At 41.4% G+C, this 22,514-nt stretch overlaps 1 protein-coding gene across 1 annotated transcript; it reads left to right on the top strand.

Annotated features, from left to right (window-relative positions):
- Positions 1-3,267: 3,267 nt before the first annotated feature.
- Positions 3,268-21,192, top strand: FCRL1 (Fc receptor like 1). The gene is made up of 11 exons (XM_060120332.1): positions 3,268-3,298; positions 7,326-7,346; positions 9,613-9,882; positions 15,488-15,775; positions 15,919-16,197; positions 16,544-16,660; positions 17,730-17,757; positions 19,189-19,271; positions 19,498-19,569; positions 20,143-20,174; positions 21,121-21,192. Exons 1-11 carry the CDS (start codon positions 3,268-3,270, stop codon positions 21,190-21,192), a joined length of 1,293 nt encoding a protein of 430 aa, XP_059976315.1.
- The last annotated feature ends 1,322 nt before the right edge of the window (positions 21,193-22,514 follow it).

Raw genomic sequence — 22,514 nt, 5'->3', positions numbered from 1 at the left:
CTATTCCAGTCATTATGTTAATCACTTCATTGTGTTTTGTTTGCTTATATATCTCTCTTCTCTACTATACTGTGGGTTCCTGGCACTTAAGAAACATGCCTTTTAAAGAACTCACTGTAAACCCAGAATGCAGTACAATGCATGGTACATATTACCGTTTTTAGAGACCAATAAGTAATACCCCTTTCTTACTCACCCAATTTTGGAACAAACTGAGTGTAGCAAGAGTCATGCAGAGGGAATCAAACTTCAGCTTTCTCACCAATAAAAAGTACTTTGGAGGAAGTGGCTTCAGTTGTGTGACCTCAGTGGATTCTCTGATAACTCACCGTTGTACTAGGCAGATTTACCATGCCAGCCACATGCAGTCTAGACACCTATGGGCCTCTGCAACAGGGACAGACTCCTTTTATATGGACAGTGGCAGATTAGAGCATGGTGAAGCCTGGTAGCACAAAGAGAAAACCCAGGTGGCACTAGGGCAAGCTTGCTCAATTTCTTCTAAATTTTCAATCAAATAAATCACATCTCCTAGATAATATTCTTCCTGAAGTATGGACAGAAAATATCTTCCTTTTATGAAAACAGAGGAATAGAGGATGTGTACTCCTAACAGTCCAGAGCAGAGATCCAATAAGTAAATGAGTAATATTAATTTGAAGATGAAATCAAAGTGGCAATGCATATTAGTAGTAACCAGCCACAAATCTCTTGTGTGACTGTTAGCGCTTGCTATGGTAATAAACCATATCGATATCTCATGACTTACAATGTAAACTTTTATTTCTTGCCCAGGCTAACTGAGGGTTGCAGGTCAGCTGAGGATTTTCTGGGCTCAGCTGGGCTTGGCTACAGGCTGTGGACTGGGTTCAAGTTTCCTCTGTCATCTCATTCTAGGAACTGTGTTGAAGGAGCAGTCAAATCAAACCATGAAACTGCAATTAAGTGTCTGAATGGATGCAGCAAATACCTTGTACATTTACATCCCTTTAGCATGTCCCATAGCCAAGCCAAAAGCCAGTGAATCAGGGATGTCCACTTCTCCCAAAGGTTAGTTGAGCAAGTCACCTGACAATGAGAAAGCATATATAATTCTCTTATAGGTAGGGAGCTAATAGTTGGAAGTAGTAATCCAGTCTACTACAGTGACTTGAAACAAATTTCTTCTCCTCTATGGACCACATTTTCTTCATCTCTAATATATGGGAATGAAGATTCCTGTTTCTGACCATGCATCTGGGCACTATAGCCCAGACAAGTTGACACAAAACATTAACCATCACAGTTTCCCCTGCAGAAATTGGGGTTTGTTAGATATGACCCATGAGCATTTTAGATCTTTTCTCTGCATTGTGCTATGTTACTTCACTCTCCAAACTATTACATTTGAGTTCAAATCACCTCTGTGCCCTCATCACTGCTCCATGGAGCAAAAGGTGCTGATTTCCCAATAGAAGCATCCTCTTGTGTAAATTCGTATCCTGATGTTGGAGCCCCAGTGATTTCCTCCAGAGGATTTCACATTCCTCTCCTTTCTAGTGGTACACCTGTTCACTTACCACCTCCTGAATCAGCTCTTATCCCCATTTACTTCACTAGAAACTTTGTGAGTGGGTTCCTGGTTTTTCATTTTATTATAATATTGCATAACTTAAAGGCGTGTTCCATTTCTTGGTATATATGTATGTATTAATGTTATAAAAATAAAAGTGTGAGAACTTGATAAATAATGCAGTTGTTAAACCCATGGAGAAGGAGGAACAGATATTTTAATCTGAATAAATTGTGAAGGCACACACTTGAGCACAGGAAAAGGTGTTAAACAGCGCAGTGTATGCAGAAACATACCCTTATGCTCTGAGTTTAGAGGGTTCCACATTTCTCATTGAGTTTTATGTCTTGGCCCTGAAACTTTAAACCAGGCAAACTCGTCCCCACACAGGCTTTCCCAAGTCAATAAACAAAGCTGTGGCACACTTTTCCTGTTTTTGGCAATTTCCTAGGGGTCTTTAGTCTGGTCCCCAACATTGCTCCCTCTTCCCTCCAGCTTTGCACATCACTGACTTTTTGTTTCTTCTTTTTTAAAGTTTTTATTTTATATTGAACTATAGTTGATTTACAATGTTGTGTTAGTTTCAAAGTGATTCAGTTATACATAAACATATATCTATTCTTTTTCAAATTCTTCTCCCATTTAGGTTATTACAAGACTGTTTGTTTCTTTTCTCAGTGTTCCTCTTCAGACTGGATACCTGGACTTGGAAGTCATTACTGAATAACATCTTCCCAGGTCCCTAATATCTTAGCTTCTACACATTCTTATGCCTAGATACTCCAAGATTCAAGAAATGTTGAAAATTAAGATGTCTTATTCCCCTCTAATCCACAATCTGAATTAAATACAGGCTTCAAGTGTGGAGATCTGGTAGCCACAAGGTGCTAAAGGCAGAAATGGAAGAGATTATAAATATCCTGATTTTGGGTGAGGGGGGGAACAATATTGCAAGTGCCAGGGTTAGTGATAATGGTGAACTGACCCCAAATGCCCAGAAGATAATTTGCATATGCCTGTTTCCTGTATTTCACTTATAAATATTGCCCAGGTTGTAATTTCCCATGATTTTATTTTTCAGCTGTTTCATGCTCCCTTATTGGTACACTGTGAACGTTTAAATATGCAAGCTAGTATTTTATGGATAGCTTGATCCTAAAAATCATCCTGTGCAACAACTGTCAGACATTACACATAGCCTGGGTGACAGCCCATCGGTCCCCGCCTTACTGACTCTTGTGCATAGCGTGACTACGATAGAGGCTGCTGTGAGACAAAAGGATGTGCTGATTAGATATGGTCGAGGAGACATCTTTATCAAAGATGACAGACATGCCGTTTGAATTTCAGCAGCACCACTGCCTGATGAGATGCTCGTCAAAGTTAGAAACTGCCTTTGGGAAACTTCCTTTGAGCTACCTGTGTTCTTGAAGAAGGAGCTGGTGTATTAATATGCATTATCTTCACATTTTGGAAATAGAATCAAACTATAAACAGGATTATATTTAATTTTCTTGGCCTCCACAGCTGAGGAAATAGAGATTAGCCATCAGAAGGCTCTTGTTCCTCTATTTCTGTAAATGTGTGCTTTCGATTGTGTGACTTCTGATCCCGACTTCCTCAAACCTCTGACAAGCCACTGCCTCCTGATTCTAAGGTGAATTCTTTTTTCGATGAGAGAGCACCTCCAGTTCCAGTCCCCCGACCTGGTCCTCATGCTGCTGAGGCTCTTGCTGTTGATCTGTGGTGAGTAGGAGAACTCAGAAAAGGGTATAGGATTCCATTCCCTGGCGCCCGGCTTCCTGAAGAGCATTGGGACTTCTCAGGACTAAGTTTCTGCCTGACAATGGTCAGGCATGCTCAGATCTTTACTTCCCACTGAGGGCTTAGAGTTGGGCAGAAAGTCATAGATAATGGAAAGCCAGATTTTGGAAGAAAACTATCATTTTAGTTTTTATCTCATAGGAAGTGTTCACTTTCTGTCTTTCTTTCCACTTTTGATTCTGACTTTGTTCTTGGTGGTTTCGATAGCCACAAAGATAATTCAAACAACAAATCAGCCTCTCAGTTCCTTGCCTTTCTTATCATCAACGTGATTTTCCTATATCCTTCCTTGATCTCCCCATTTCTACCATCAAACCCTAGAACTTATCATTACCAACAACTGTCCCACTTCCAAAATCTTTGACTTCAGCACCCAACTCCCTACCCGACTACATTGCATTTCCAGCTCACTTTCTCTAATGCTCCATATTCAATGTGCCTTCCCCTCTCCAGGCTTACTTTTCCCCTGTCAAATTATTACACTCCATGTCCTCACTTCTCACAGTACTTAGATTCTGTAGTTTATCACAGTACTCCCTTGGATATACCTTCATCCCTCTTCCCCATAGCACTTTCCTGACTAACACACTTTTCTGCATGCTTCACACCTGTGCCTAAGCAGCTGAATGTGACTCTAAACAAAAGGTACAATCCTGCTGACTTATCTTTCTTTAAATGTAGGACCACCAATCTCAGGTGCCACATGCAATCCTCCTATTCTTTCAGAGTCAATGCTCTTCTTTTTTTAGCGGTAGGCGGGCCTCTCACTGTTGTGGCCTCTCCCGTTGCGGAGCACAGGCTCCGGACGTGTAGGCTCAGCGGCCATGGCTCACGGGCCCAGCCGCTCCACAGCATGTAGGATCTTCCCGGACCGGGGCACGAACCCGTGTCCCCTGCATCGGCAGGTGGACTCCCAACCACTGCACCACCAGGGAAGCCCTGCTCTTCCATTCTTGATGACCACTTCCTCATACCCACTCCTTTCTCCTCAAACTTTTCTCTTCTTACTCTTAGTTTATAACCTGAGAAAAATAAAAGCAATCGAAAGAAAATGTCCTCATCTCTATACAGCTGTATCTATCAACCTGCCCACCTCTGCATTTACATACTCTGCTTTTTCTCTCCCTATTGTGGATATATTTTCCCTCATCCGAATTGAAGACAGGACTCTCCACTTGTGCATTGTGTCCCAGACTCTCTTGCTCCATCATCAAAATATTTCTCCATCCTGGATTATTCTTGTAAGTGTACAAATATGCCATAATATCTTCTATCTTAAAATAATAGAAATGTGACCTCCGTCTGCTTCACCATTCTGCACATCCTTTTATAGTTTTCAGTGAGTCATTATCTTAACTTGATCTCCTCCCATCCTTTCTTTCTAAAATTCATTTTTTAATTTACATTACAGTAAGATACACTTTTTTGATGCAATGTCTATGATTTTTGACAAAGATTTAGCATCATATGACTACCACCACGATCAAAATACAGAAGATTTCCATCACTTGAAAAATTCCTTCATGCCCTCAATCCCTTTAGAGTCAACTCCTCCTCATTCCTAACCCCTGGAAACTGCTAAACTGTTTTAGGTCCTTATAGTTCTTCCTTATCCTTTATTGAATCCACTTCAATCAATCTTTGTCCTCACCACTCCACTGAAACTGCTCTTGTTAATATCATCAAGCACCTCTATGTTGCCTCACCCAGGATTCAATTTTTATTTCTCATTTTATTCAGCATCTCAAGGGGTATTTGACATAAGTTGATCATTCCCTCTCCTGGAAATACTTTTCCACTTGGCTTCTAAATACCGTATTCTGATGGTGTTCTTTCTAACTTAATACCTGCTGCTTTACTGACCTTGAAATATTTGAGCTTCTCAAGATTGGTACGTAGACTTCTCTTCTCCATCCATACTCATTCCCTAAGTTATACATTTTAGTCACTTTAAGCTTAAACAGCTTAAAATCAAGCTTATTTTTCCGACTTCGATCCCACCTTTGAACACCTTTCATATATTCAACTGCCATTCAACTGTCTAATATGCATTTTAAACTCAACATGTCCTAACAGATCCTTTGATCTTCCACATGAATCACCATCACCATAGGACTTAACCTATTTCTCCCCACCACTTCTCCATTTTTGTAAACATCACACCATTCTTCTGGTTGCTATGGCCAAAAATCTAGGAGTTATACTTAATTCCTCTCTGTCTTTGACACTTTATATCCAATCCATAAGTAACTCCTATTGATTCTACTTCCGAATTTATACTGAGATCTGTTCCCTTCACAGCACCAATACTGCCTAGCCTGAGCCACCATCCTCACTGTTCCAGACTAAACTCCCACTAATGTTCTCCCTGCTACTCTTGCATGTCTGTAGTCTGTTCTTTCTGCAGTGGAAAAATGATTCTACAAATGCAAATTAAGTCAGAACTGTCCATCACTCTTCATTACATCATGAACAAAATCCAAAGCTATTACCAAGCCCACAAAGCCTTCTGTGACTGGCCCCTGCTTACTTCTCACACACCAGTATTAACCACTGTTCCCCACACCTAGTCAGTTCCCAGTGCACCTGCCTTCTCATTCTTCCTGGGACAAGCTCATTCCTTCTCAAGGTCTTTGTGTTTGCTGTTTCTCTGCCAGGAATGCTCTTTCCCAAATATTCAGAAGGCCTGCTCTCTAATTTCATTCATGTTTCTACTCAATTGACATCTATCTAAATAGTCAAGACCATCCCAAGATACTCTGTAACTTATTTTTCTACTGTACTTTTCTTAGATTACTGACCATTCTCTAAAATCATGTTACATATATATTTTTTTGATTGGCTCTCTCCCAATATAATGTAAATTCCTTGACAGAAAAGATTGTCATTCATGTTCATTCCTTCAACCTAAGTGTAATGTACAATGCCTGGTATATAGTAGGCACTCAAAATTATTTGTGGTATGGATGAATAAATAAAATGTGATTTTCATACTAGCCCTCATTGATTCCCTTCTCCTTCCTGAAGAACTAATTATTCAAATAAACATTTAATATAAACAGTAGGCACCTCAGACCAAACTGAACTAAAATAGATAATAATAGTGAAATAATATTTATTAAATGCTAGGTAAATTTCAGGCATTCTTCTAAGCATTTTGTGGATATCAGCTCATTTAATTTTCACAAAACTATGTGAGGTAGTTCTATTATTATCTCCATTTTACAGAAAACTAAAGCTCAGAGAGGTAAAGCATTTTCCCCAGAGTCACACAGCTTGTAAGAGGAAGAGCCAGGATTCAAGTCTATGTCATCTGGCTACAAAGGCTGCGTTTTCCCCAGAATTTTCTGTTCTTGACCATTATGCCATAATATTATGGTCAAATCCTTGGGATAAGAGAGAATCTTTGGAGAAATCTGAAGTCCTTCTCTGGATCTAAGCCTCCTCTGCCCTGAAATTGTTAAATAAAGGGACATGATGTTTTGAGCATAAGCCTGTCCACTCTCCTTGCCTGACCACTGTTACCATGAGTCAGCAAGTCTAGAGCTGGATCATCAGACTTTTGAGAGAGGGAATGAGGATGATGGGCTTGAGGAAGGGAGAGGCTAAGTAGTTATACAACAAAGGCACCATCTCATAACCACAGGTGAGAGAAGTTATTGGAAATTACAATCATAAAACAGAACTCTGTGTCGTTTTGTAGCAGGTGATTGATGTGGAATGTGGGGAAAGGAACAGAGAGAAAGGAGGAAGGAAGCAGGGTAGGGAAGGGGGAGAAAACAAGAAGATAGGAAAGGGAAAAGAGAAAAAGAGAGGGAAAGAGAGAAAAAAGAGAGGAAGGGCACAAATGAAGGAGGGTGCTTTGTTAGGAAAACCCTCGTGGGAGTTAAACTTTGGGTATGTTTGGGATTTGCTGCCCTGTACTGATCTCTGCTAAATTCTCTCCCAGCTCCACTCTGTGAACCAACTGGTGAGTTGCACTTCCTTTTCTTCTTCACGGTCTGTGGGTGTCTTGTCACTTGAGCCAGTGCAGGAGGCCTGTGGATGGCTGTTTGATATCCGGTATACAGCTGACAGTGGCTCCCTTGGGCCCAGGTTGCTTGTGTTCACACCAGTCTCTGCACGTGACATGTACATGCTCAGCTGATGGAGCAGGTCTTGCTCTGACCTTCTCAAGACCACAGTCTTTTTTTTCTGGGACATCCCAGCTTAGGGAGGGTAATGCTATTTGCACAAGGAAGTCAGGGAGTGCTGAAGGTTGATGTTATAGAAAAATCTCTGCCCTCTGGCAGAAGGGCTCCAAGGCACCTGTGTACTCCCAGCTGGGTACTCCACCAGAAGTGTTGGAAAAAATGCCAAGGTCACGCCTCCACGGAGAACAACATTACAGTCAATGCGTGGGCCATGTACAAACTGTAGACTGCTGCCTTCTTCCTGTTTTCGGCCTTGCTCTGCAGCCACAACTGTTACCCTTGTGTGTTTTCTCTCTCAGATTCTGGTTTATGCAAACTTACTTCATAGTTTGCTCCTGATTTAGTCTTACTTGTACCGGATGAGGAGAGGAGGAGATTTTCCCCCAGAAGAAATCTTCCACTAAAGTATGTTTAAATCTAATATATATGAGGACTGCTGTCTTGTGCTTAAAACAATGAGCACAGGGTTAAAAGAGATTATCCTGCTACTTCAGCACAGGCTGCATGTGCAACTAAGAACACAGGGTTTGGAATTCCTGTAACAAGAGATACTCAGAACCAACTCAGGCTTCCGGTTTCCTCACCTCATGTTTGTCCAAGTCTAACTCAGGCCTTATGTTAATTCCATGATGCCTTGTGCTTGGCTCTGCTTTTACTCTGTAAATGTGCCTGACCAGTCGTAGCCTAAGCAAAAATCCAAAGCCACATCCAGGATGAAGAAACAAAGCTTCTGCCACCAGGAATTTGCCAGGTAGTCTCTGTGCCTGAGAATTTTCTGAAACAAGCTCCAAGCTGCAAGACTGAGCTCTGGACCCATGCAAACTGCCCTGTCCAGTGTCCTATTCCATCCCCACCCCAGAGCCATTCTAAAGAGTGGGTTACAGGTGTCTAGATGCCTTTTTTTATTCCTTTTTCTGCTATGAACTCGAAGCTGTGCTGCTCCTCAGTCCTCTGGGGACTACAGTTTTCCAAGGAGACAAAGTGATTGATGCACAGGGTATTCCAGGCGTCAGCAAACATTTTGATACCACAGTTGAACTGAATTTTTAAAAGTCCTAGGGTAAAGCATTCCAGTCGGAAGGCTTGGAGATTATAGATACTGGACTAGGAATCACCCCTCAGTGATCTAGAACACATCATTTTCATCTGATGAGGAGACAAAGAGGCTTTTCTTAGGAATACTATTAAAACTTCCGAAAGAACAGAGGCTCTGAGGGTTGGATAAACAAATGCCCTGAGAGCAAACGCAATCAGGGCTTACGATGTTTCATGGGCTGCTGCAACTGGGATAGATAAGGAGATGAAAGGAAAGCAGAACACAACTTTACTCATCTTTAATTCATCTGGAAAAGAACCCCTATGGCCAAAAAGGGATACATGCTTTCTATAAGGGTTTGTATAGAGGTTTGTATCAAGGGATCTGGGCCATGTGGATGTATGGATGCAGGGTATTTCTAGGCAAATGTATGCCTCTTCCTTCCATTAGGAATAGCAATAAAAGGGGTAGGAGAGAAACAGTACAGAAGAAATAGAGTTCCTCTGAGTATTTCCCAGACTGATTCTCCATGTCTCATATTCTATCTCTGAAAGAGATAGTGTGGGTCTGAGACATCAGGGGAATGGGAACAGAAGAAAATGACCAATATGGCTTATAACAAGGATGAATGAAATATATTTTCTTAAAACTTCAAGCTTCACCATCTCCAATGCCAACTCTAGTGACAGTCATCAGTATCCTTGCATTGTCTCCAAAAGTGTTTTCAGTTCATGGATAGAAACTTCAAAGAGTAATAACCAAGTCAAAGGTAAGGGTTGCCTTGTAGAAAGAAGTGATGTTGCACAGGGGCAGGAGGTGCTGGGGGTGAGCAGTTGAAAGCCCATGAGCCATGTCAGGGCAGGGCGGTAATGTGAGAAGTGGTCTGCATGTCTAATGAGCTGGACCTTTGAGTCTTGCTGAGAGCAAATGCTGAGAACACAAAGTGCCACCCATCAGGATCTCTAAACCCCATTACCCTAGAATGTGTGTTTAACTCTTCCCTCTAGAGCTCTTCCTGATAGTCAGCCCCTCTCGGCCCATAGAGGGGAACTCAATGACCCTGGCCTGTGAGACCCAGCCCCCTCCACGGAAGTTAGATGTTCAGCTCCAGTTCCGCTTCTACAAAGATGGCAGGCCCCTAGGGCTGGACTGGGACAGCATCCCAGAGCTCTGGATTCCTGCTGTGTGGAGGGAAGACTCAGGGTCCTACTGGTGTCAAGCAAAGGCAACACCACTCGGAGTCAAATGGAGCCGCAGAGTCCAGATCCAAGTACACGGTGAGTTCCGGTGGGGGCCTCTGCTAGGGTAGGCTGAGAAGGGCAGAGGTATGAGGCTGGTCTTCCCTGACTGTTGTGTTCTGCTCCTGCATGCATGGATGCTGTTTGAGACATGTACCTGAGCTTCTTTTTATCAGAGTTCTTAAGGGGTCTTCCCTTATCCTTGCTATTCGCATTCAAGCAAACAAAAGTATTTTTAGGAAGCCCTTACCGTGTGTCATCACTGTGCTGGAGGGTGTGGAGGAAATAGCTGTCCCTGACTATGAGAAGCTGATGCTTAAATGGCATCCTACACAACTAGGGTGAAATGTGTGGTGGTGTCATAAAGGTCGACCATTAATAGAAACTACAAAGAAGGGAGAAATCTGACTGAGGTGGTAAGAGGAGGACTTGAGGAAAAGGCTATGGGGGAAGGCCTTATGGAAGAGAAGCTGAGGTCTGATTTTGACAGATAAAAAGGAATGAGGGTGTTTTGTGATTCTGAACCATGTTATTCCATATAACATGGTTGACGTTTCTGACATCCTCTCCCATTCTCAAAGATGTAGCCATGATACCATAAAGCAATTGCTAATACCTTCCGAAAGCTGGGCTTTCCCAGATTTCCTCAAAACTCAACTCCGTGAACCTGGACCACTACAAAAAGTCTCTGGACAGTTCATATGCCATAGTCCCTGTTCTAGTGATTCACACATATTGTTTTTACTATTTTTTAAATTAAATTTAATTTTTTATACAGCAGGTTCTTATTAGTTATCTATTTTATACACATCAGTGTATACATGTCAATCCCAATCTCCCAGTTCATCCCACCAACCTCCCCACCCCCGCCCACCGCATTCCCTCCTTGGTGTCCATACATTTGTTCTCTACATCTGTGTATCAATTTCTGCCTAGCAAACTGGTTCATCTCTACCATTTTTCTAGGTTCCACATATATGCGTTAATATACGATATTTGTTTTTCTCTTTCTGACTTATTTCACTCTGTATGGTAGTCTCTAGGTCCATCCACGTCTCTACAAATGAACCAATTTTGTTCCTTTTTATGGCTAATATTCCACTGTATATATGTACCACATCTTCTTTATCCACTAGTCTGTCAATGGGCATTTAGATTGTTTCCATGACCTGACTGTTGTAAATAGTGCTGCAATGAATGTAGGGGTGCATGTGTCTTTTTGAATTACGGTTTTCTCTGGGTATATGCCCAGTAGTGGGATTTCTGGGTCATATGGTAATTCTCTTTTTAGTTTTTTAAGGAACCTCCATAATATTCTCCATAGTGGCTGTATCAATTTACATTCCCACCAATAGTGCAAGAGGGTTCCCTTTTCTCCACACCCTCTCCAGCATTTGTTGTTTGTAGATTTTCTGATGATGCCCATTCTAACCAGTGTGAGGTGATACCTCATTGTAGTTTTGATTTGCATTTCTCTAATTTTTAGTGATGTTGAGCAGGTTTTCCCTCTTGGCCATGCCTTCTTTGGAGAAATGTCTATTTAGGTCTTCTGCCCATTTTTTGATTATGTTGTTTGTTTTTTAATATTGAACTGCATGAGTTGTTTATATATTTTGGAGATTAATCCTTTGTCCATCAATTCATTTGCAAATATTTTCTCCCATTCTGAGGGTTATCTTTTTGTCTTGTTTACAGTTTCCTTTGCTGTGCAAAAGTTTTTAAATTTCATTAGGTGCTATTTGTTTATTTTTATTTCCATTACTCTAGGAGGTGGGTCAAAAAAGATCTTGCTGTGATTTGTGTCAAAGAGTGTTTTTCCTATGTTTTCCTCTGAGAGTTTTAGTGTCTGGTCTTATATTTAGGTCTTTAATCCATTTTGAGTTTATTTTTGTGTATGGTGTTCTAATTTCAGCTGTCCAGTTTTCCCAGCACCACTTATTGAAGAGACTGTCTTTTCTCCATTGTATATCCTTGCCTCCTTTGTCATACATTAGTTGACCATAAGTGCGTGGGTTTATCTCTGGGCTTTCTATCCTGTTCCATTGATCTATATTTGGGTTTTTGTGCCAGTACTATATTGTCTTGATTACTGTAGGCTTGCAGTATAGTCTGAAGTCAGGGAGTCTGATTCCTCCATCTCCGTTTTTTTCCCTCAAGATTGTTTTGACTATTTGGGATCTTTTGTGTCTCCATATAAATTTTAAGATATTTTGTTCTAGTTCTGTAAAAAATGTCATTGGTAATTTGATAGGGATTGCATTGAATCTGTAGATTGCTTTGGGTAGTAGAGTCATTTTCACAATATTGATTCTTCCAATACAAGAACATGGTATAACTCTCCATCTGTTTGTGTCATCTTTGATTTCTTTCAACAGTGTCTTACAGTTTTCTGAGTACAGGGTTTTTACCTCCTTAGGTAGGTTTATTCCTAGATATTGTTACAATGGTGAATGGGATTGTTTCCTTAATTTTTCTTTCTGATCTTTCATTGTTAGTGTATAGGAAAGTAAGAGATTTCTGTGCATTAATTTTGTATCCTGCAACTTTACCAAATTCATTGATTAGCTCTAGTAGTTTTCTGGTGGCATCTTTAGGAGTCTCTATGTATAGTATCATGTCATCTGCAAACAGCAAGAGTTTTACATCTTCTTTTCCAATTTGTATTCCTTTTATTTCTTTTGCTTCTCTGATTGCCATGGCTAGGACTTCCAAACCTATGTTGAATAATAGTGGTGAGAGTGGACATCCTTGTCTTGTTCCTGATCTTAGAGGAAGTGCTTTCAATTTATCACCATTGAGAATGATGTTTGCTGTGGGATTGTTGTATATGGCTTTTATTATGTTGAGGTAGGTCCCCTGTATGCCCACTTTCTGGAGAGTTTTTATCATATATAGGTGCTAAATTTTGTCAAAAGGTTTTTCTTCATCTACTGAGATGATCATATGGTTTTTCTCCTTCTATTTGTTAATATGATGTATCACATTTAGTGATTTGCATATACTGAAGAATCCTTGAATCCCTGGGAAAAGTCCCACTTGATCATGGTGTATGATCCTTTTAATGTGCTGTTGGATTCTGTTTGCTAGTGTATTTTTTTTTTTTTTTGCCATACACGGGCCTCTCACGTTGTGGCCTCTCCCGTTGTGGAGCACAGGCTCCGGACACCCAGGCTCAGCGGCCATGGCTCACGGGCCCAGCCACTCCGTGGCATGTGGGATCTTCCTGGACCGGGGCAGGAACCCATGTCCCCTGCATCGGCAGGCAGACTCTCAACCACTGTGCCACCAGGGAAGCCCCAGATTTTGTAGGTCCTTTTATTCTCGTGTTTCCCACTTAGAGAAATTCCTTTAGCATTTGTTGTAGACCTGGTTTGGTGGTGCTGAATTCTCTTAGGCCTTTCTTGTCTGTAAAGCTTTTGATTTATCCTTCAAATCTGAATGAGATCCTTGCTGGGTAGAGTAATCTTGGTTGTAGGTTCTTCCCTTTCATCACTTTAAATATATCGTGCCACTCCCTTCTGGCTTGTAGAGTTTCTGCTGCGAAATCAGCAGTTAACCTTATGAGAATTCCCTTCTATGTTATTTGTCATTTTTCCCTTGTTGCTTTTAATAATTTTTCTTTGTCTTTAATTTTTGTCAGTGTGATTGCTATGTGTCTCAGTGTGTTTCTCCTTGGGTTTATCCTGCCTGGGACTCTCTGCACTTCTTGGACATGGGTGGCTATTTCCTTTCCCATGTTAGGGGGGTTTTCACCTATAATCTCTTCAAATATTTTCTCTCTCTTCTTCTTCTTCTGGGACCCCTATAGTGTGAATTTTTGTGCATTAAATGTTGTCGAGAGGTCTCTTAGGCTGTCTTCATTTCTTTTCATTCTTTTTTCTTTATTCTGTTCTGTGGCAGTGAATTCCACCATTCTGTCTTCCAGGTCACTTATCCGTTCTTCTGCCTCAGTTATTCCACTATTGATTCCTTCTAGTGTGTTTTTCATTTCAGTTATTGTATCGTTCATCTCTGTTTGTTTGTTCTTTAATCATCCTAGGTGTTTGTTCTTTAATTCTTCTAGGTCTTTGTTAAACATTTCTTGCATCTTCTCTATCTTTGCCTCCATTCTTTTTCCGAGGTCCTGGATCATCTTCACTCATTATTCTGAATTCTTTTTCTGGAAGGTTGCCTATCTCCACTTCATTTAGTTGTTTTTCTGGGGTTTTACCTTGTTCCTTCATCTGGTACATAGCCCTCTGCCTTTTCATTTTGTCTGTCTTTCTGTGAATGTGGTTTTTTGTCCACAGGCTGTAGGACTGTAGTTCTTCTTACTTCTGCCCTCTGGTGGATGAGGCTATCTAAGAGGCTTGTGCAAGCTCCCTGATGGAAGGGACTGGTGGTCGGTAGACCTGGGTGTTGCTCTTGTGGGCAGAGCTCAGTAAAAGTTTAATCCACTTGTCTGCTGATGGGTGGGGCTGAGTTCCCTCCACATTGGTTGTTTGGTCTGAGGCAACCCAGCACTGGAGGCTACAGGCTATTTGGTGAGGCTAATGGTGGACTACGGGAGGGCTTATGCCAAGGAGTACTTCCCAGACCTTCTGCTGCCAGTGTCCTTGTCCCCGCAGTGAGCCACAGCCACCCCCTGCCTCTGCAAGATACCCTCCAACACTAGCATATAGGTCTGGTTCAGTGTCCTACGGGGTCACTGGTCCTTCCCCCGGGTCCTGATGAGCACACTACTTTGTGTGTGCCCTGCAAGAGTGGAGTCTCCTTTTCCCCCAGTCCTGTCAAAGTGCTGCAATCAAATCCCACTAGTCTTGAAAGTCTGATTCTCTGGGAATTCCTCCTCCTGTTGCTGGAACCCCAGGTTGGGAAGCTTGATGTGGAGCTCAGAACCTTCACTCTGGTCGGTGGGCTTCTGTGGTATAATTGTTCTCCAGTTTGTGAGTCACCCACCCAGCATCATGGGATTTGATTTTATTGTGATTATGCCCCTTCTACCATCTCATTGTGGCTTCTCCTTTGTCTTTGGATGTGGGGCATTTTTTTTAGTGAGTTCCAGTGTCTTCCTGTCAATGATTGTTCAGCAGTTAGTTGTGATCTCAGTGTTCTTGCAAGAGGCAGTGAGTGTATGTCTTTCTACTCCATCATCTTGAACCAATCTGACCCACATGTTGTTTAATTGAAGCATCACAACTGTAGGAGACAACTGTCATTATCTTCTCCATTTTCCAGATGGGAAATTGAGTCTCAGAGAAGTTAAGTAATTTGATCAAGCACGCACAAGAGGATCTGGAACCAACATTCAAACCCAGGCAGTTTGATTTGTAACCTAGACTTGTAACCATTACACTATTGTGCCTTGAAAAATGGGAGTTTGAGAGATCAGCATTCTGGGAATCACACTGTCTTAGGCAGGGAGAAGACACTGTAGCCTCCATGGGAATATTATGGTGTCTTTCTTACCCTACCACCATCAACCCAACCAATGCCAATTCCAAATCAGCAGGACCCCCTCTGCCCACTAGCTCCCTGCCCCACCTTTAAACAATATAAGCTGTTGACTTCACCGGAGGCCTTTGCTTTCAGGACTGTTGCACCTATCCTGTCCCTGAAACCCTCCCTACTCAGGGCCTTCCTGTGTCATCTTGTGTTCATGTAGGAATCCCCATCAGTAATGTGAGCTTGGAGATACAACCTCCAGGTGGATACCTGATGGAGGGAGAAAAGCTGGTTCTTGTCTGCTTTGTCACTGGGGGCACAGGAGATATCACCTTCTTCTGGTACAAAGGGGCCCTGGGTTTAAACCTGGAAACGAAGACCCAGCGTTCACTGACGGCGACGTTTGAGATCCCTGTGGTGAGGGAGAGTGACTCTGAGCAATATTACTGTGCGGCTGACAATGGCTATGGCCCCAGGCTCAGTGAGCTGGTGAGCATCACTGTCAGAAGTAAGTTCCACTGCCTTTCTGCTCAACCAGCATATTCCCCTGGGGCACCCTGAGGAAGTTAACTGGCGCTGAGCCTCTGTGGGCAGGGATTGTGAGTCTGTCATCATCAGAGACCCCCTCTGACAGTCTACTGTCTCTCTCAGTTCCAGTGTCTCGCCCTGTCCTCACCCTCAGGGCTCCTGGGGCCCAGACTGTGTTGGGGGATGTGGTGGAGCTTCACTGCGAGGTCTGGAGAGGCTCTCCCCCGATCCTGTACCAGTTTTATCATGAGGATGCTGCCCTGGGGAGCAGCTCATCTCCCTCTGGAGGAGGAGTGTCTTTCAACCTCTCTCTGACTGCAGAACATTCTGGAAACTACTACTGTGAGGCCAACAATGGCCTGGTGGCCCAGCGCAGTGAGGTGGTACCACTCAATATCATAGGTATAGCTCATGCTGTGGAACTACTTCGGTCAATGTCTCTTTCTCAGCATTCTGGGAGAGTTTTGCTGACCCCACAAAGTTTCTGGTGGTGTGCTACCCAAGATGAGGCTTCTATGGGTAGTCCTGTCCTGGGAGATATATCCGAGGGGGCATGGGGGACATCTAAGCTGGTGCCTCTCTTCTCTCATCAATGTGATAACCTGCAAGTCCCTAGGTGCATAAGTAAGTCCTACCTCCCCATCTCCCCCAGGAAGAGCAGACCTTGCCTCAACCCACACTAAAGATATCTGTTCTCCAAACCCAAGCCCTTCTCCTTGGCAGCTCATGTACAGGTCTCTCCCTTCAGTGCCTACGGAGGACAGAAAAGAAGTTCTTACTTCAGGAGTCATGGAGGTGCTGCTTGGCATCTCTGGTCCCACCACTATGGCCCTATTATTTTGCTGCTGGCTCAAGAGAAAAATAGGTTTGTACTTATAGATATTGGTATTTTGTTACTGTGACTTTTTTTTCACTGAAATAAGGTAAGATTTGTGACATATATACTAATAAGGATGAATATATCCCATTAGCCACCTTGCCTATAGATCTGCTTATAGCCATCCCCACTGCCCCAGCACACGGAATGGCACCTATTAAAGTAGTGAAAGTTTTTAGTAAAGCCCTTCATCCCCACGTATGATCAATTGAGGTTAAACTGATACCTTGTAATTCTGTGGTTTAATGTTTATACAAAAATGTAACTACTTAAAATAACTAATCAGCCACTTAGAAGAGAAATACAGTTAGCAGTTCTAGCTATACTGACAATCTCCCAGGTTAAGTCATTGCACTAATTCTTATTTGCCTTAGAATATTGTCACATGGTTTTTCTTCTCCCTGAAATATTTACCCACACATCCACACATAAGCTTTTTGCTGAATGTTTCTCACTTTTTAGCTTAAATGTCGTTTTCTCCAAGAGGCTTCACCTGACTACAAAGCTTACAATTCTCTTCTATTATTCTTCCTCAGAGTACCAATAACTTCACATGTTATTACAATCAATTATTACCTATTTATTTGTATGTTTAATCTTGGTTTCCTGTTCTCCATTGAGCAAGTTGGAGATGGGGCAAGAGAGGACAATGTGAGATTCTTACTTAAATTCCAAGCTTTTGGGGCATCTTTGGAGATGTCACCCTAACTATATTGTGTCTATGTCAGTGCCTTTTGTCATGATAGGATTAGGTCATATGGTTCTAAAACCAAAACCAAAAAATATTATATGTGTGTGGGTACAGAGCCCTGGGCTCAAGTCCAATTCTGGTATTAACTGTCTTTGGGAAGCTCACTTAATTATTTTGGACCTAAATCTCTTCATCTGCAATATGAAGGATCTGCCCAAATAATTGCCAGGGTGTCCTCTGAGCACACAGTGACATCTTGCAATGGGCATTCTGGAACAAGGCACATTCCCTGCACAAGGGCTGTATGAAAGCACTGAGAAAGAGAGTTCCCTCATTGACATGTATGTTCATTTGTTTGACTTGCAGGAAGTCGTTCAGCCAGGGATCCACGCAGGTGAGACCTCTGTTTTCTCTGTGTGCACAGTTAATGTAGAAAAATCTATTTCAAACAATTTTTTGAATTGTTCTCTCTCATGAGCTTTTTTCCATATTTTGTCAAATCCAAAACTGCTACTCCAGAGTTCTTCCACTGATAACTTCATTTGCTATTACTCTTCTTTTATATATTAACTAATTAATTTAAAGCCTTTCATCATTTTTCCTAATTTGTCTCCCTCACTAAATCTGCAGAATAAGACAGTTCTATTATATTGATCAGTTTCATGCATTTATTCAATCAACAAATATCTGAGAGTCTGTAAGTCATTTTGTTGAGTGCTAGAAAGCATGAAAATATGGAGAGATCTTGAGAGTTTTAAGTATCCTAGAGTAGTTAAGATATACACACATTTCCATAATGTAGGCCAGAAAATAAGTAATAAACACACTGAAAAATTGTTGATGAAGTTCCTTAGAAGATTAGAAGAGGAAAAGATTTTTTTTAATTTATTTTTGATTTTATTTTATTGAAGTATAGTTGATTTACAATGTCATGTTAGTTTCAGGTGTACAGCACAATGATTTAGTTATATATTCTTTTTCAGAGTCTTTTCCCTTATAGGTTATTACAAAATATTGAGTATTGTTCCCTGTGCTATACGATAGGTCCTTGTTGGTTAGAAGAGGAAAAGATTTTTAAAATACTTCCATTGGGGGATATCAGTGTTTAGTTGATACATTTTTTTTTTTTTTTTTTGCGGTACGCGGGCCTCTCACTGTTGCAGCCTCTCTCGCTGTGGAGCACAGGCTCCAGACGCACAGGCTCAGCGGCCATGGCTCACGGGCCCAGCTGCTCCATGGCATGTGGGACCCTCCCGGACCGGGGCTTGAACCTGCATCCCCTGCATTCACAAGCAGACTCCCAACCACTGCGCCACCAGGGAAGCCCAGTTGATACATTTTATACTGTGTTATTATTTTTGCCAACAAAAAACAGATTTTTTTCCAAATCAGAATAGCACTTTTTTGGTGATGCACATGCAAGAGCATTTTCTTCTTTCCCTTCCTCAAGCTGCTTGTTCTGCCTAGCAACCGGTTGCCATCTGGGGTGAATCAATATTTTTTCATTCAATATTTACCGAGCACTTATGATGTGAATGGCACTATTCTGGGTGTGGGCAATACCACAGTAAGCTGTCAAATAAGAACCGTACATTTGTGGAATATATACTCCAGTGATACTCTGCAATGCCCTGCTCAGTGCAAGTATAGGGCTTGTATCAGACAGCTGTGCTGATTGCTGATTTCCCCATAAATTAGCATTCTATTCAGGACACTTTGTAACATGCTTCTCTCCTTCAGTGTTTTACTCATAATCCCAGATGGTTATGTCTGGGACATCTAGGATGCTATCCCAGATAGATAGCATGCATTTCTGTGTTTGCAGGAGCCTTCCCAGTCCTGTACCCCAAGAATCCACCTACCTCAACTCACAAGCCCCAGAGCAACTACACCCTGACTATGAAAATGGTGAGGCTTCCCAAATGACCTGGGCCAAAGTAGGCAGAGCAAGCTGGGGAAGAAGCAATAAGGTGATGTCTATTAACCAAATCTGACCCTGCTGTGTCCTAGCCACCTCTACAAATAAATGACTCATCTATCTTCATGGCTGTGATAGGTGGTAGGTATGGAGTGAGTTAAATGGCAGGAAGAAGGGACTGTGTCATGTCATGATGCCTCCTTTTTTCTCTTTCAGTGAATGTTGTAAGTGGGGATGAGGTTTATTCTTTGGTGTACTGTGTGCAGCAGGAACAGCAACCAGCAGCAGGTGAGACATGAGGGAGTGAATTTGTCTCTGACTATTGTCTTTCCTGGAACAGGGAGGATAATCAGTGACTGTGTATGGCAACGTGGCTCTGTTCTTTGGCGCTGCTGCTTCTGCTCTTGAAGCTGACTATGAGCATTGCTGTGCCTTATATGAAGATTGGCCTTTGGTCTGGAAGCTGTCTTGAGTAGATGCCAGTGCTGATGCTAACTTGGCCTCCTGTAGTATATCTCACTCCCCAGTCAGATGGCAGCATTGAGATGGTACCAGCTATGTACTCCCTGTAGCACCCCAATACAGCTGCCTAGTTGTGGCTGTTGTCCCATCCCGTACTTGATGGGCACAGAAATGCTGAGAGGTACAAATGCCAGGAGGGGCTGGTGGACTCTCACTCCCCCCAGGTACTAGTTTTCCTCTGTACAGTAAGGAGTCATATTTGTGATAGGCAGAAAAGTGAGACAGAAAATATTAATGGAAGTAAGTCCATGAGAAATAGACAGGAGGGAAAGAAGCCTTTATTAACACTAATTTAATGAAGGACTTTAAATGGAATCTCACATATGTTTGTCTCCACAGAAGAACCCCCTGGGATGCATACTGGAGATAAGGTGAGTTAGAATCCCTGTTCTTTCCTCCATGATATTTCTCTCTTTCTTCTGGGGACAGGTTCTCAAATTTTTTAAATTATGGCCACTTAGGAAAAACAAGATATCTCATGGTCTATCTCCTATCTTATCTCTTCACACCACAGGGATAAGAACATTTGATTATAACAGTAAAGTGTCACTGTACAAGGTAATTTTAGAGGCTCACATATACTTTTTTTAGCAATGGACATATGGAAGGTTCGTAGCTAAACTGTAGTGCATGCTTAGTCTAAAAATTCTATAGATTTGAAAATCTTTATCCTGAAATACTGTTGAACAATACATACATCATTTTGTGCTATAAGGTTAACCAAACAACATGTCAAAAACTAAATTACTATTGAATAAAGCTAACCTAAGTGACTTTTGTCATTAAAAAATCAATAATTTCTAAACCTTGATCAATTCAAGACTTCACTGATGATACAAAAATGCTTTCAGAAAATTGCATAAATTCCAACTCTGCACGTGTGCAAATAGAGTAGGTGCTTTGTATTTGAGTCTAGTGTGGTGTGGCAGCCAAATATCTCAGGACAGAGTTCAAGTCCTTGATAAACTCCAGTAACAGGCTAAATTTAGTTTATGAATACAAAATTCTGACATCCTTGAAAAATTACAGTCCATGGAACAGCCTAACAATGACTCATAAAAATGAGAGAAGGCTTTGTACGGGTCAGTTTGCAGCTCATCAGGAGCATCTCAGTAACCCAACAGTGGGACGCAGGCCCTTTGAAAATGGTGGCCTAGGGCCACAGTCTTCCAAGAGGCTCCAAATTTTGTCTTGAGTGGTGCACCATGATAGGGTGCATCCAGGCTGACTGGAAGAGGACTGGGGAAGAGGATCTGTGGGAAACATGTTAGACTTGTCTTCCCTGCTCAGGTTCTATCCATGTACCTTTGCTTTTAGAACTCCTCAGCCATCTATTCTAGGCTGAAGAAGGCAGACCTTACAGATGTGGACTATGAAGATGCTATGTAAAGTTAAAGAAGATTCTGCTCTTGGGAAACCATGCATGACCCTATACCTCCAAACTAATATGTCCTTCAGAGATCCTGGGAGAATCAGCGTTCCAGTACACCTCATCCAGGCGTTTTCCTCCATGAGATTATTCCTGTATCTACTGTGAAGTGAAGTTGGCTCAAGCTTTGAAGAGATCACCCAGGAGAACCAACATGAACTCAGGAGTGGGAAGAACTTTGTTACTAGAACCGGATTCCTATTGGTTCTGTCAGGTACAGGTCAAACTCTGCTCTGAGTTCCTTTTACAAGAGGAAACAGGACAGGAATAAAAGAACTTGAGGTCATGGGGTAGAGGGACAATGAAGCTTAGAAAGCATGAACCCAAGGTTAGTGATTTTGTGGGACTGCTCCATACAGAAAGCTGTGTCCATAATTTTTTGTCCAAGTGCTTTCTCTCCTTAGACAGTACAGAGCTCCAGCCCTGCCCCTTACGTTAATCATCCTGTTTCTACATAAAATATGTGACTTAGTGAATTTGGGGGTCACTGTTACCAAACTAAAATTAAAGCAAAGTTACATAAAATACCACTGTGGTTACATTAAATTTTAATGACATATTTTGTATGTCAGGCCAATCTAGGTGCCAATCTAGACGCCCCCATATTTATAAGGAGATATAATCTCAATAGGTTTCACTACATCCAAAGTTCTGTATTTGTTGCAACCTCTAAAAGCTTTAGGAATATGTTTTCTTCCTTAATTCACAAACTTTTTGAAAACATGATAATATGGTTTGAAGTCTGTATTTTAATTTTAAAGCAATCATAAGCTAACACATAAATTAAAACACTTTAAAAGTATATAATGTAAAAGTTAAAGTCTTCCCTATAAGTTACCACAAGTGGTACCCATTGTTAAAAGCTTAGCATTGTTAAAATCTTAGCTCTGCAGATATTTTTCTACTTTTCTGTAGAAACACTTCTACATACATGTGAATATATAGGTATTTAGAAGTATACCTATTTAATAAAATATCATGAAATATTTTAAAGTCTGTATGTAGATTATTGTACTATTTTAAAAGCTGTGAAGTATCCTGTTATATGATAAATCATAATATATTTTTTCCTTTTTTTATTTTGCTAAAATATAAATAACATAAAATTTAGCATTTTAACCATGTTGTTCTTTATTTTCCAGTTATCAAATTCTTTTTATTCATTTTTTTCCTCATTTGTGTTTCTTCTATTTTTCTCTTTTTTTAATTGAGGTAACAGTTTATAACATTATATAAATTTTATGTGTATATTATAATTTGACTTCCATTTACACTACAGTGT

This window comes from Mesoplodon densirostris, chromosome 2, assembly GCF_025265405.1.
Source record: "Mesoplodon densirostris isolate mMesDen1 chromosome 2, mMesDen1 primary haplotype, whole genome shotgun sequence".
NCBI classification, from domain to species: domain Eukaryota; kingdom Metazoa; phylum Chordata; class Mammalia; order Artiodactyla; family Ziphiidae; genus Mesoplodon; species Mesoplodon densirostris.
The sequence above is the reverse complement of the archived record's forward strand: the minus strand, read 5'-3'. Positions and strand labels throughout refer to the sequence as shown.